The 14,223-nt window shown below is 45.0% G+C and overlaps 1 protein-coding gene across 1 annotated transcript in view; it reads left to right on the top strand.

Annotated features, from left to right (window-relative positions):
* Positions 1-521: 521 nt before the first annotated feature.
* LOC147014931 (uncharacterized) overlaps positions 522-14,223 on the top strand; it is a 38,659-nt gene continuing 24,957 nt past the window's right edge. Inside the window, exons 1-2 of the mRNA XM_085853429.1 lie at positions 522-1,006; positions 1,576-2,748. Of these exons, the coding sequence (XP_085709555.1) occupies positions 646-1,006; positions 1,576-2,748 (1,534 nt within the window). The 5' untranslated portion in view covers positions 522-645. The remainder of the gene's footprint in view (positions 1,007-1,575; positions 2,749-14,223) is intronic.

The raw sequence follows: 14,223 nt of genomic DNA, 5'->3' as shown, positions 1-14,223 counted from the left end.
GATATTTCACACGCAAAACAATGAAGATTAATTAAGAAGAGAACTTTTATCACATTTCATGACGTCATCGCTCACAGACGCCGCAAAACACGACACCCTGGGACCTGAAAACATCATGTCGTGTTCACCGCGAGGGGAACCACACGTTGATACAAGTAACAACAATTACACTTCGTTTGTTGCTCGTTCCCTTTTCCCCACGAGCGGAAACCTTCACCGTCGCCCTGGAGGCAGAAGTGTTATTCGTCGCCCTGGAGGCAGAAGTGTTATTCGTCGCCCTGGAGGCAGAAGTGTTATTCGTCGTCCTGGAGGCAGAAGTGTTATTCGTCGCCCTGGAGGCAGAAATGTTATTCGTCGCCCTGGAGGCAGAAATGTTATTCGTCGCCCTGGAGGCAGAAGTGTTATTCGTCGCCCTGGAGGCAGAAGTGTTATTCGTCGCCCTGGAGGCAGAAGTGTTATTCGTCGCCCTGGAGGCAGAAGTGTTATTCGTCGCCCTGGAGGCAGAAGTGTTATTCGTCACTCTCGAGGCGGAAGCGTTCACCGTCGCCCTGGAGGCGGAAGCGTTCACCGTCGCCCTGGAGGCGGAAGCTTTTTTTTTTTGTCACACGAGAGACGGTCTGCTGGTTCGCCGGTTGATGTCGACTTATGCACCGAGAGGGGGACAGGTCGTGTTTGTGTTGGAGACAAAGTCAGGACGAATCGACGGTGTTCTGTGGGCGGGAGAGGGGATCCGACAAGCAGAGTGAAATCTGTGAACCTGAGGTAAGGTTAACAAGTCCAAGGGTTGGGGAGGAAAAGAAAGAGAGAAAACCGCCGTTCAGGCCTCAATATCCCCATGTCCGGAGAGGGTTAGCAACGTCGGCACGTCGGTACACAAGGGGACCGGTCGGTGGCGATCCGGGGACGAGCGGACGGGCGCCATTGGAAACCGGTACAAACAGTCAGGGAGAACAAGAGAAAAAGAGAAGGCGACTTGTTATCAACACATGGACACGATCTGACATAGGTACGGGGAGAGACTACGTACGGGGAGAGGACTACGTACTGGGACACGTACGGGGAGAGGACTACGTACTGGGACACGTACGGGGAGAGGACTACGTACTGGGACACGATCTGACACAGGTACGGGGAGAGGACTACGTACTGGGACACGATCTGACACAGGTACGGGGAGAGGACTACGTACTGGGACACGATCTGACACAGGTACGGGGAGAGGACTACGTACTGGGACACGATCTGACACAGGTACGGGGAGAGGACTACGTACCGGGACAGGATCTGACACAGGTACAGGGAGAAGACTACGTACTGGGACACGATCTTACACAGGTACGGAGAGAGGACTACGTACTGGGACAGGATCTGACACAGGTACAGGGAGAGGACTACGTACTGGGACACGATCTGACACAGGTACGGGGAGAGGACTACATACTGGGACAGGATCTGCCACAGGTACGGGGAGAGGACTTCGTACTGGGACACGTACGGGGAGAGGACTACGTACAGGGACACGATCTGACACAGGTACGGAGAGAGGACTACATACTGGGACAGGATCTGCCACAGGTACGGGGAGAGGACTTCGTACTGGGACACGTACGGGGAGAGGACTACGTACTGGGACAGTAACGGGCACAGGTACAAGGAGAGGACTGCGTACAGGGACAGGATCGGGGAGAGGACTGCGTACTGGGACAGTAACGGGCACAGGTACAGCGAGAGGACTGCGTACTGGGACAGTAACGGGCACAGGTACGGGGAGAGGACTGCGTACTGAGACAGTAGCGGGCACAGGTACGGGGAGAGGACTGCGTACTGGGACAGGGAGAGGACTGTCTTCTGGGACAGGGAGAGGACTGTCTACTGGGACAGTATCGGGCACAGGTACGGGGAGAGGACTACGTACTGGGACAGGAAGAGGACTGCGTACTGGGACAGTAACGGGCACAGGTACGGGGAGAGGACTACGTACTGGGACAGTAACAGGCACAGGTACGGGGAGAGGACTACGTACTCGGACAGTAACGGGCACAGGTACAGGGAGAGGACTGCCTACTGTGACAGGGAGAGGACTACGTACTGGGACAGGGAGAGGACTGCCTACTGGGACAGTGTCGGGCACAGGTACAGGGAGAGGACTGCGTACTGGGACAGGGAAAGGACTGCGTACTGGGACAGTAACAGGCACAGGTACAGGGAGAGGACTGCATACTGGGACAGTACCAGGCACAGGGACAGGACTGCGTATTGGGACAAAGACAGAACCACATACCAAGACACGTCTGATTACAGGAACAGTGCTGGCCACAGGTGCAGTTCCAAGGGTGGTACCAAGTGCAACGACAAGGATAGGAGCACAGCAGGATACAGGTACAATTAGAGATACAGGTGGAGTGCTGGGTGCAGGTACAGCGACAGGTACAGTGCCAGGTACAGGTATAGTGCCGGGTACAGGTACAGCACCAGGTACAGCGACAGGTACAGTGTTGGGTGCAGGTACAGTGCCGAGTACAGGTATAGTGCCGGGTACAGGTACAGTGCTGGGTGCAGGTACAGTGCTGGGTACAGGTACAGCTCTTGTGGTTGGACGGAGTACAAGGACAAGGATAGAAGTACAGCTGGATACAGAGAAAGAGCCAAAGACAGTTGAGGCCTTGCCCTCAGTGAAGGACCTGGCTGGCCCGTTGTCTCGCCAGCCTGGAGGGATGTTCTCCACAAGAAGGCCCATGGGGCACACGGGTGGGTTATTTTGTCCTTTAAAAAAAAAAAAAAGAGGTTTTCATTCATTCATTGATTATCTTCTACCTTTATGGTTATGGTTTGTCTGAACGCCCTCCCCTCGCAGAATGTTATCTTTCCGCATCAAATTTCCTTCTCTTTCCTTTCATGGCTCTCTAAAATCTGGCTTGAACAATGCCCTCGAGAAGTTGCTGATATTGTTTATTGTTGATCTCCCTCTTTCAAAAAGGGTTTAAATCTTGGTGATTGAAGGACACCAGCTGATATGCCATATGGTCATTAAATCAATCATTCTGTTACTCTTTTGTTTGATTGGTTCACTGTGAAGGTGTTGACTTGATTGGTTGATTGGTTCACTGTGAAGGTGTTGAGTTGATTGGTTGATTGGTTCACTGTGAAGGTGTTGGGTTGATTGGTTCACTGTGAAGAGTGCCCAGATGAAGGGGGACCCCAGACTTAGTTTTGCCCCCATTCTGGGGCCAATTCTGGCTCTCAGCCGCCCTGGGTGCAAGCCAACTCTTTTGGCGGCAAATATGTAATTGCAGCTATGAATGTGTACACATTACTATTTGAAAATTTCCGATGTACGCCAAATGTGCACTTTATCAAATAGTCATGTAACATGTGGTAGAGTTTGAGAAAGTTTAAATGATCTCCGGCAAACGGTTTTCGACGTACTCTCTTCACAAAATGTATAAACGTACGTACGTACATGACCGATTGCGTAACCCCACTTTTCGCTTCGCGTGTGTGGGGTAATTATGTATTTAACAAATGAAAAATACAGTATACACTGTACAATCCAATATATGGTCATCCGATCTGAAAAAGTATTGTTGTAGATTCTCGCCACTCCGGCGTGCGGTCGGCCGCCTTTATCCCGATTGCGACCACACGCGCCCACCGAATGTGGCAATCCAGTCACAACTTTTCGGATGAACGCCGAAATCCAGCTACGGGTGTGCTTTTAACCACACCATAAGCCAGCCAACTCTTCTGTCCACGCGCTACAGGGTCGATCGCCGAATTGTCGATGTACCTAATTATTCGCGTGGACAAAAATGCCGGGAGCCGACACCTCAACGGAGCCTGTACGGAAACGAGCCGCCTGGAGCAGCTCGTTCCGTTTGCAATTGCCGAGCGGTTTATTATCGCCAAGCCTCGTTGGACCCGATTATTTTATCGGTGTTAAAAACCAGCTAATATTCCGAACGCAATTACGGCAGTTCAATGGAAGAAGGGATGCAACGAGCAGGTGAATATCCAAACAATAGGGAACATTGATTTTTAAATGCACATATGCGAGCAAGGCAATGAATGGGGGTAGGGGACAAGACACGAGCAAGAAAACCTACAGCCGTTATCTATTTACCATGCACATGCACTTAGTCAGTTCACTACTTAAGGACAAGGCGCCACAGACTTCCATGCAAAAACCCCAGAAAAGAAAGAAGAGAACTGGGCTCGTAAGCCTTTAATGTTCCTCGGAGCTGGGATGACCGAAGGAGCTCCGCGAGGCCGTGCAGGTTACCTTCGTCAACCTTGAGGCGACTCGATGGTCTTTTTGTCGGCGACCCTCCGTATGTCTCGGTTGTCCAAGCGGCAGCTGTGGTAATGGCGGCTTGGTTGGTCCCGGGTCTAGCAGCGCGGCCTGATCGATCGGGCCTGGCCGACGACGCTTCAGAGGAACGAACGGGCCTTGCTCTTTTTGAGTTTATGCACTTTAAGAGCCCGCTCACTCCTCAGCGTCGCTCGGACCGTTATGTCGCTGGCTGGCGACTTCTCTCCGGCTGCAACTCGACCAACACTGACCAATTCTGGCGCTCTCCACACCGACTCCTCTGAACTGGACTCCACCCTCCACCGGACTCCAAGCTCCACTGCAGGCTCAACTCTCTGGACTGTAACGGCCCAGCCCAACTCTCACCAACTCGACGTTTCAGCCTGGCCTTTTATCGGGTTCGGGGGGGGGGGGGGCGCTTGGTCTTTCACCTTCGACCCTTCACCCCCGGCTGGCTCCGCCCCTTTCGTCGTTCTGATCCATTCTGCAAGTCATGCGCGGACGTGTTTGAGATCACTTTCACAATGCGGCCGTGTTTGAAAACACCCTGCCGCTGTGAGGATGCCATCGTGTTCGCCTGTGGAGATGTTGGTTGTCAGGGATGTTGTTGCTGGTGAAAAGATGGTGGTGCCATGGAGATGATGGTGAGGAGATGTTGTTTGTTTGTTGAAATGTTGTTGTTTGTGGAGATGATGTTGTTTGTGGAGATGACGGTGAAGACTTGTTGTTGTTTGTGGAGATGATGGTGAGAACTTGTTGTTTGTGGAGATGATGGTGAGGAGATGTTGTTTGTTTTGTGGAGATGATGTTGTTTGTGGAGATGATGGTGAGGAGATGTTTTGTTTTAAAATAAAGATAGAAAAAGAATAACGGCTAACTCAAAGATGCACAGCCCGGCACACGAATAATACCCGTTATACATCGGTGGGGAAATCTAATCTGGACACACACTTATCGACATAACTGATCTTCGGGGAACCTGAATGGTGTTCTGTGAATTTCCACAACCGTAACAGTATTATATTTCAAGTTAAACTGACAGAATCGTATTTTCTGATTCTGATTTACAATACTCTGTTACAGTGACTGTGTTACCAAAAGTTCCTTGGCAAGATTGAAACTAGGGTTACCATACATCCGGTTTTTTCCTGACGTCCTCCTTTTGCAGGGGACCTCCTTGAGGTCCTCCGTCCTCCTTGAATCCCTGTCCGACCGGGTTTCTAATACATCTAATCATGTTCAGGATTTTACCTTTTTTTCACTTTTGTATTTTCAAAGGTATAAGTTTTTTTGTTTTTGTATTTTGCCTTATTTAAATCGGTGAAACCATTTTTGTGCATTTTCTTACAGTGATAAAATGCGGTTATGTAATGCTTGGACCAGGACAATTTGGTCCAAGTCTGCAGTACTCCGTCATGGCGTAATGGACGTGTTCGAACATCGATAATCATGCGTCCTCTTCCTGTCCAAACTTGCAGTGAGAGAGGGTCCAGTGTCGTGCTCAGTTCACGATTCGGTGTCTTCTGAGTCTGTACCGTACACATTTGTTTGGTTTTCTTCAAGAGATCTTTACATTGCCAAAACGAGTTTAGTTCTTCAGTGAATTCACAGACTAAACTTCCATGCTTTCAATATGGTCGAGAAGAATGGGAGGCCAAGTGCTTGGTACGTAGAGCTGCTCATTGGTTGATTGGTTTATTTGTCTACAGCAAATATAGGTGTTATTCATTTACAATATCATGTGGACTCGGACAAGGACAATATTTCCAGTAATAATTCAGTATTACGACTGGAAGAATGGTGGTTTGCAGTCAAAATTAATTTCAGTGTCCCTCTTCGGAGGTGAAGGGGGTTATCTTTTCACCCCTTTCTGTTTGTTTGTCTGTGTTCAGGATATCTCAAAAGTTGTGGACAGATTCAGATAAAAATTTGGAGACATGTTGCGTGTGTGACAAGGACAAACTGATTCGATTTTGGTGAAGACCTGGATTCGGATCCGACTAGTAGAATTTTTAAAGTGATTCTTCACCATTGAGAGATAGGGCTCAAAAACGATATATAGCAGGATATCTCAAAAAGTTGTGCATGGATTCAGATGAAACTTGGTGGACAGGTTGGGTGTGTCACAAGGACGAACTGATTCGATTTTGGTGAAGATTCGAATCCGGATCTAGATACTAGAAAAATTTGATTTTTTTTTAAGTGATTGTTCACCATTGAGAGAACAATTCACCGTATAAATTTTTTTTTACGACGTCATAGGTTACTTGGTTCGGCAGCCATCTTGTTTTGAAAATTTTTTTTTTTTAAATCTCCAGAACGGTTCGACAGATTGAGGCAAAACTTTACACACACATTCCCCATGATGTCCTTTTTCAAGTTTGTTAATTTCTTATTGATAGGTTACATGGTTTGGTGGCCATCTTGATCTACTCTAAAACCTTCAAACATCTTCTTGTCCACAACGGCTGGTCAGATCAAGGGGAAACTTCACACACCTATTACTCACGAGTAGAGAATATAAGTTTGTTAATTTCTAATTGATAGGTCACATGGTTTGGCAGCCATGTTGGATTCAATAAAAATATTAAATAATGTTTTCTCTGGAATCACACAACCTATCAAAGCAAAAATTTGCAACTATCATCTTACATCATGTCTGCATACATAGTAAAAATTATGACATCAACAGTCACATGGTTTGGTGGCCATCTTGGATAGAAAAACGCATCTTATCCGATTAACACGAAACTTCACACACGTGTTCCACTACAGGATTGGAGGCAGAATGTAAACTTATGATGTCATAGGTCACCTGGTTCATCAGCCATCCTGGATTTAAAATTCATAAATTTAAAAAAAATCTTCTCCAGAACGGCTGGACAGATTGAGGCGAAATTTCACACACACTTTCCCCAAGACATCCTTTCACAAGTTTGTTAACTTCTAATTGATAGGTCACATGGTTTGGTGTCCATCTTGAATTTACCCTAAAACCTTCAAACATCTTCTCCAGAACGGCTGGTCAGATCAAGGGGAAACTTCACATACCTATTGCTCACGAGTACTGAATATAAGTTTGTTAATTTCTAATTGATAGGTCACATGGTTTGGCAGCTATGCTGGATTCAAGAAAAATATTAAATAATGTTTTCTCTGGAATAACATAACCTATCGAAGCGAAAATTTGTAACTATCATCTTCCATCAGATGTGCATACATAGTAAAATTATGATGTCACAAGTCACATGGTTTGGCGGCCATCTTGGATAGAAAAACACACCTTATCCAATTAACACGAAACTTCACACACGTATTTCACTAGAGGATTGGAGGCAGAATGTAAATTTATGATGTCATAGGTCACATGGTTCGTCAGCCATCTTGGATTGAAAATTAATAAATTTAAAAAAATCTTCTCCAGAACGGCTGGACAGATTGAGGCAAAATTTCACACATGCTTTCCTCAAGACATCCTTTCACAAGTTTGTTAATTTCTAATTGATAGGTCACATGGTTTGGTGGCCATATTGAATTTTCCCTAAAACCTCCAAACATCTACTTCTCCAGAACGGCTGGTCAGATCAAGGGGAAACTTCACATACGTATTGCACACTAGCAGTGAATTTCAGTTTGTTAATTTCTATTTGACCAGTCACATGGTTTGGCAGCCATGTTGGATTCAAGGACAATATTAAATATTGTTTTCTCTGGAACCACTTATCCGATCTTTGCGAAACTTTGCGACTATCACTTAAGTCTCATGCAGTATCAAAGGCGGATGCTTGGGTACCCGGTCATCACTGCCAGCAGTTATAAAGCGGCTGTTCTAGTTTATGATTTATTTAAAAAAAAATTATCATTTTTCTTCCGCTGGCAATTTGCGGGTTCTTTCGCTTTAAAAGTCATTTTCTCTGAAACGGTAAGTCTGATCAACACGAAATTTTCACCATAGCATGTATCGTTTTGGATAGCATACGTAATTGATAACTATGACATCATAGGTCACGTAGTACGGGCGCCATCTTGAAAAAACCGATAAACTTTGGACCTCTGTATCTCTGAAACCTTTCAATGGTAATTTTTTTTCGCTTCATACATTTTAATAAGCTCCCCATGGGGAACACAGGTGATTTTTTTTTTCGTGACGTCATCGGTGAAGCGGTATGCCGGTGAAAATTCGTCAAGTAGAATGCTACATGGGAAAAATCTGAAATTTATTGAGCGTCATCTACACAACAATTCACCGTAGAAAAAAAATTATTGTGACATCGTCAGTGACGTGGTTCGGCAGCCATCTTGTTTTGAATTTTTTTTTAATCTTCTCCAGAATGGCTGGACAGATTGAGGCGAAACTTTAGACACACATTCCCCATGACATCCTTTTACAAGTTTGTTAATGAATAATTATTGATAGGTCACATGGTTTGGCAGCCATGTTGGATTTAAGAAAAATATTAAATAATGTTTTCTCTGGAACCACATAACCTATCGAAGCAAAAATTTGCAACTGCCATCTTCCATCATGTCTGCATACATGGTAAAAAATTATGACATCAGAAGTCACATGGTTTGGTGGCCATCTTGGATAGAAAAACACACCTTATCCGATTTACACGAAACTTCACAGACTTGTTCCAGTCCACGATAGGAAGCAGAATTTAAATTTATGATGTCATAGGTCACATGGTTCATCAACAATCTTGGATTTAAAATTAATAATTTTTTTTTAATCTTCTCCAGAACGGCTGGACAGATTGAGGCAAAAATTCACATACACTTTCCCCAAGACATCCTTTCACAAGTTTGTTAATTTCTAATTGATCGGTCACATGGTTTGGTGGCCATATTGAATTTACCCTAAAACCTTCAAACATCTCCAGAACGGCTGGACAGATCAAGGGGAAACTTCACAAACATATTACACACGAGCAGTGAATATAAGTTTGTTAATTTCTAATTGATAGGTCACATGGTTTGGCAGCCATGTTGGATTGAAGGATAAATATTAATGCTTACTCTGGAACCGCTGCTTCTATATATGCGAAACATCACAATTATAATCTCGCCGACATGTGAAACGTGGGTTTGAAATATCAGCCACACGATTTGGCAGCCAGAATTATTTAATTATTTGAATCTGAGAACTTTTAGATTTTTGTTTTTTCCCAGAAGGCTCACTTGGCTGCACCTGAATGCGTTTGAGGGTCCAGGAATAGCAATTCAATTGATGAGGCCAATGTCCTCAGGAAAAAGGGCTGACTCCATACGTGATAATTAGATTGAACACTTTGTGCTACCCGGTTCGTAACTCGTCAGTCCCACACTGTCTCGAAGCAGGCCTGTATTTGTATCACTATTAAGTAATGTTTTCTCTGGAACCACTTATCCTATCGAATAGAAACTTTGCAACTATCATCTCCAGAAAGTTTCACGTTGTTTCAAAGGCGGACATCTGGGTACCCGGTCATCACTGCCAGCAGTTATAAAGTGGCAGTTCTAGTTATTCGGGTACTCAGTCAAATGGACTGGGTAACCTATTGTTATTGTTCTGTTTATTTCTTATTCTTCTTCCGCCGGCAATTTGCAGGCTATTTCACTTTAAAAATCATTTTCTCAGCAACGGCAAGTCCGATCGACACAATTTTCACCATAGTATGTATCTTTTTTGATAGAAAACGTAATTGGTAATTGTGACGTCATAGGTCACGTGGTACGGGCGCTATCTTGAAAAAACCGATAAACTTTGGACCACTGTATCTCTGAAACGGTGCAATGGAAATTTTTTTTTTTCACTTCATACATTTGAATAAGCTCCTCATGGGGAACACGGGTGATTTTTTTTCCTGACGTCATCGGTCAAGAGTTGTGCCGGTCAAAATTCGTTAGGTACAACGCTGCATAGGAAAAATCCGAAATTTCTTGAGCCTCATCTGGACAACAACTCACCGTAGAAAATTTTATTATGACATCATAGGTCACTTGGTTGGGCAGCCATCTTGTTTTGAATTCTTTTTATTTTTTATCTTCTTCTCCAGAACGGCCAGACAGATTGAGGCCAAACTTTACACACGTGCCCCATGAGGTCCTTTGTCAAGTTTGTTAATTTCTTATTGATCGTTCACATGGTTTGGTGGCCATCTTGAATTTACCCTAAACCTTCAAACATCTCCAGAACGGCTCGTCAGATCAAGGGGAAACTTCACAACCGTATTGCGCACGAGTAGGGAATATAACTTTGTTAATTTCTCGTTGATAGATCACATGGTTTGGCAGCCATGTTGGATTCAAGAATTATATTAAATAATGTTTTCTCTGGAACCACATAACCTATCGAAGCGAAACTTGGCCAATATAATCGACCCCGTGCCTGCATGTACATTAAAAATTATGATGTCACATGTCACATGGTTTGGCGGCTGTCTTGGATAGAATAACGCACCTTGTCCGATAAAGACGAAACTTCGCAAACGTGTTCCACTACACGATTGGAAACAGAATTTAAATTTATGATGTCATAGATCACATGGTTCCTCTGCCATCTTGGATTGAAAATTAATAAATATTAAAAATCCTCTTCTCCAGAATGGCCAGACAGATTGAGGCAAAAATTCACACACACTTTCCGCAAGACATCCTTTCACAAGTATGTTAATTTCTGATTGATAGGTCACATGGTTTGGCAGCCATGTTGGATTCAAGAATTATATTAAATAATGTTTTCTCTGGAACCACATAACCTATTGAAGCAAGACTTGGCTACTATAATCTACCCCAATGCCTGCACATATGTTAACAAGGACAAATGTGTCCAAGAGCCACGTCCTAAAGGTTTTGTCTTCACCAGAAAAAGAATATAAGTTGTCCGATGGACTATTTTGAAGGATCTTGTTTTGGATGAAAGATTCATTACAGAAAGTCGAAACATCCGCATTTTTATCACAACAACAATAACAACAACTTCCAATATTTCATCACGTGCCTTGATGGAGCCAATAGCGAGACCCGTCATGGAGGCATGACGAGAAAATAGTGTATTTACGAAATTACATTACATTAAATGGAATAATGTTTAAATAGTAACGTGAACTTTTCGAAACTTTAAGGCAAATGTCCGAATATATTTAAAAGTTCATGATAGACGCTCTCAAAAGGAACCCTCAATGCTAGGATGTGTACAGGTGTTTGGTATTTAAGGAGATCCGGATCCTGTATATAAAAGAGCCGCGTGCCACGTCCTAAAGGTTTTGTCTTCACCAGAAGAAGAAGAACAAGAACAACGCGGAGCTCTCTTAGAGCCAGTGTTCGCTACGCGAGATGCGGCTAAAAATTACGACATCACATGTTGCATGCTTTGGCGGCCGTCTTGGATAGAAAAACGCACCTTGTCTGATAAACACAAAACTTCACAAACGTGGTCCACTACACGATTGGAAGCAGAATATAAATTTATGATGTCATCGATCACATGGTTTGGCAGCCATGCAAGGAGTCAAGAAAAATATTCAATAATGTCTTCTCTGGAATCGCATAACCTATCGAAGCAAAAATTTGCAACTATCATCCTCCATGATGTCTGCATTCAAAGTAAAAATTATGACGTCACAAGTCACAGCGTTTGGCGGCCATCTGGGATAGAAAAACGCACCTTATCCGATTAAAACGAAACTTCACACACGTATTCCACTACGGGATTGGAGGCAGGATGTAAATTTATGATGTAATAGGTCATATGGTTCGTCAGCCATCTTGGATTGAAAATTAATAATTTTTTTAAATCTTCTTTTCCAGAACGGCCAGACAGATTGAGGCAAAAATTCACATACACTTTTTTTTTTTTTTTTTTTTTTTTTTTTTTTTTTGTATACCTTGGTTGAGGCTCGTATGAGAGCTAACACACAACTCACAGCAAGGAGGCATGAGACAAGAGGGGCGGGAGTGGAAGGGACAAAACATTGGGGAACAGAGACAGGTGAACTGTTGAAGGGAGAGGGATGGGGATGGGACGGGGAACATGGCGAGGGGAAGATGGACATTAAAGGGACTTTCAGGAAGGAAAGCAGGAGAATTGAAGGAAGTGGGCTTGGGTGGATTATCGGGGGTAGAAAAGATCGAGGATTTGGATGGGGGAAGATAAGAGGTGGTGGTGAACAGCTGTTTTGAAAGCCTGGAGGGAAGAATGGGAAAGAATAGAGTGAGGAACTTTATTCCAAAGGCGGGAAAAACGAGGAATGAAAGAGTGAAGATCAGCAGTGATTCGTGATTTTGGGAGTTTTACCAGAAGCGGGTTGTTGGCGGACCTTGAGCGCCCTGTGGAAATGTGGTTGGGACAAATCACAGAGAGAGCAGGGGGGCAAGGCTGGAGAGGAGTCGGTAGAAGACAGAAAGACCACCGACCAACCTGCGGTGATTGAGTGAGAGGCCCAAAGACTCAGCTTCATTGCGGGAGATGCCAATGATCTTAAAAGCCCTGGTTTCGACAGCGTGAAGTCGAGAAAGGTGGGAGGCAGGAGCACCAGCCCAGAGGGGAGAGCAGTACTCCATCAGGCTACGGACAAAAGCTTTGTAAGTGGTCAGGAGCTCAAGAGGGCCGAGGAAGGACTTTGCACGACGGAGGATTCCCAGTCGGCGACTGGCTTTTGAGGCAAGGTTGGAAATGTGACTTTCCCAGGAAAGGTCATGGCAGATAGTGAGACCCAGAAGCTTGAAAGAAAAGACTTCTTCCAGAGGATTGTTGAGAAAGTGGATGGGGGGTTTTGTAAACGGTCCTTTCGAAGAGACATAGTGAGAGTGTGAGATTTGTCTGGATTGAAAGACATGTTCCACGTGTTGGACCAGTTTGTGATTTTATCCAGATCTGCAGTGAGCGAAGAAGCTGCTGCTTGCCGGTCTGAGGGATGACAGATGGTACGGCAGAGGGTGGAGTCATCGGCAAAGAGAAATAGAGGATTTTCCAGAGAGTCCGAGAGATCATTGATGAAAACCAGAAAAAGAACAGGGCCCAGAACGCTACCTTGAGGAACTCCAGCCTGCACAGGAAGAGGGGATGAAAGAACTCCATTTAGGGCCACACGTTGACTGCGACAGGAGAGGAAGTCTGCGAGCCATGAGTGGAGATGGCCTTGAATACCATGGGAAGAGAGTTTGGTGAGTAGGGCAGGGTGCCAGACTGTGTCAAAAGCACGTGATATGTCCAGGGATACGGCTCGGATTTCCTGTCTGGCATTGAGGACCTCCATCCATTGATGGGAGAGCAGTAGCAGCATATCTAGGGTAGAGTGACCTGGTCTGAAACCAAATTGATGATTGGAAATCAAGCCATTGGAGAAGAGGAAGGATTTCATGTCTGAAGCGATGATGGATTCCATAACCTTGCTGATGATTGGGAGAAGGCTGATTGGTCTATAGTTACAGGGATCTGTTTTTGCACCTTTTTTATGCAGGGCAGTGATGTTAGCAGATTTCCAAGCAGATGGCAGATGACCTTGGGAAAATGAGAGGGTGAATAGAACAGAGAGAGGGTGAGCAAGAGCAGAAGAGCAGGCTTTGAGGACACGTGGGCTGATGCCGTCTGGACCGGTTGCAGAATCTGACTCGAGGTTTGAAAGCAAGCTCTCCACCTTGTCAGGAGAAAAGGATACAGAGTCCAGGGACAGTTGGGTGCGACTGGGTAAAGTGGGTAGAGATAGTGATGGGTTTGGGACACAAGATTTAGCTGCAAACACCGAGTTTAGACATTCAGCTTTATCACGTGTGGAATCAGCAGTGCGGCCATTTGAGGTAAGGGAGGGGATGGAGGGGGAACATACACCAGAAACAGATTTGATTAAACGCCACCAGGATTTTGAGGAGGGAGAGAGGTTTGAGAGTTCAGACTTGAGATGAGAAAGATGTTGTTTTCTGGCTCTCCTGAG

The sequence above is a fragment of the Eptatretus burgeri genome, chromosome 13 (assembly GCF_056783735.1).
Source record: "Eptatretus burgeri isolate ZD-2024b chromosome 13, Ebu_testis_v1, whole genome shotgun sequence".
NCBI lineage: Eukaryota > Metazoa > Chordata > Myxini > Myxiniformes > Myxinidae > Eptatretus > Eptatretus burgeri.
This window is presented reverse-complemented; position numbering and strand designations above follow the sequence as displayed.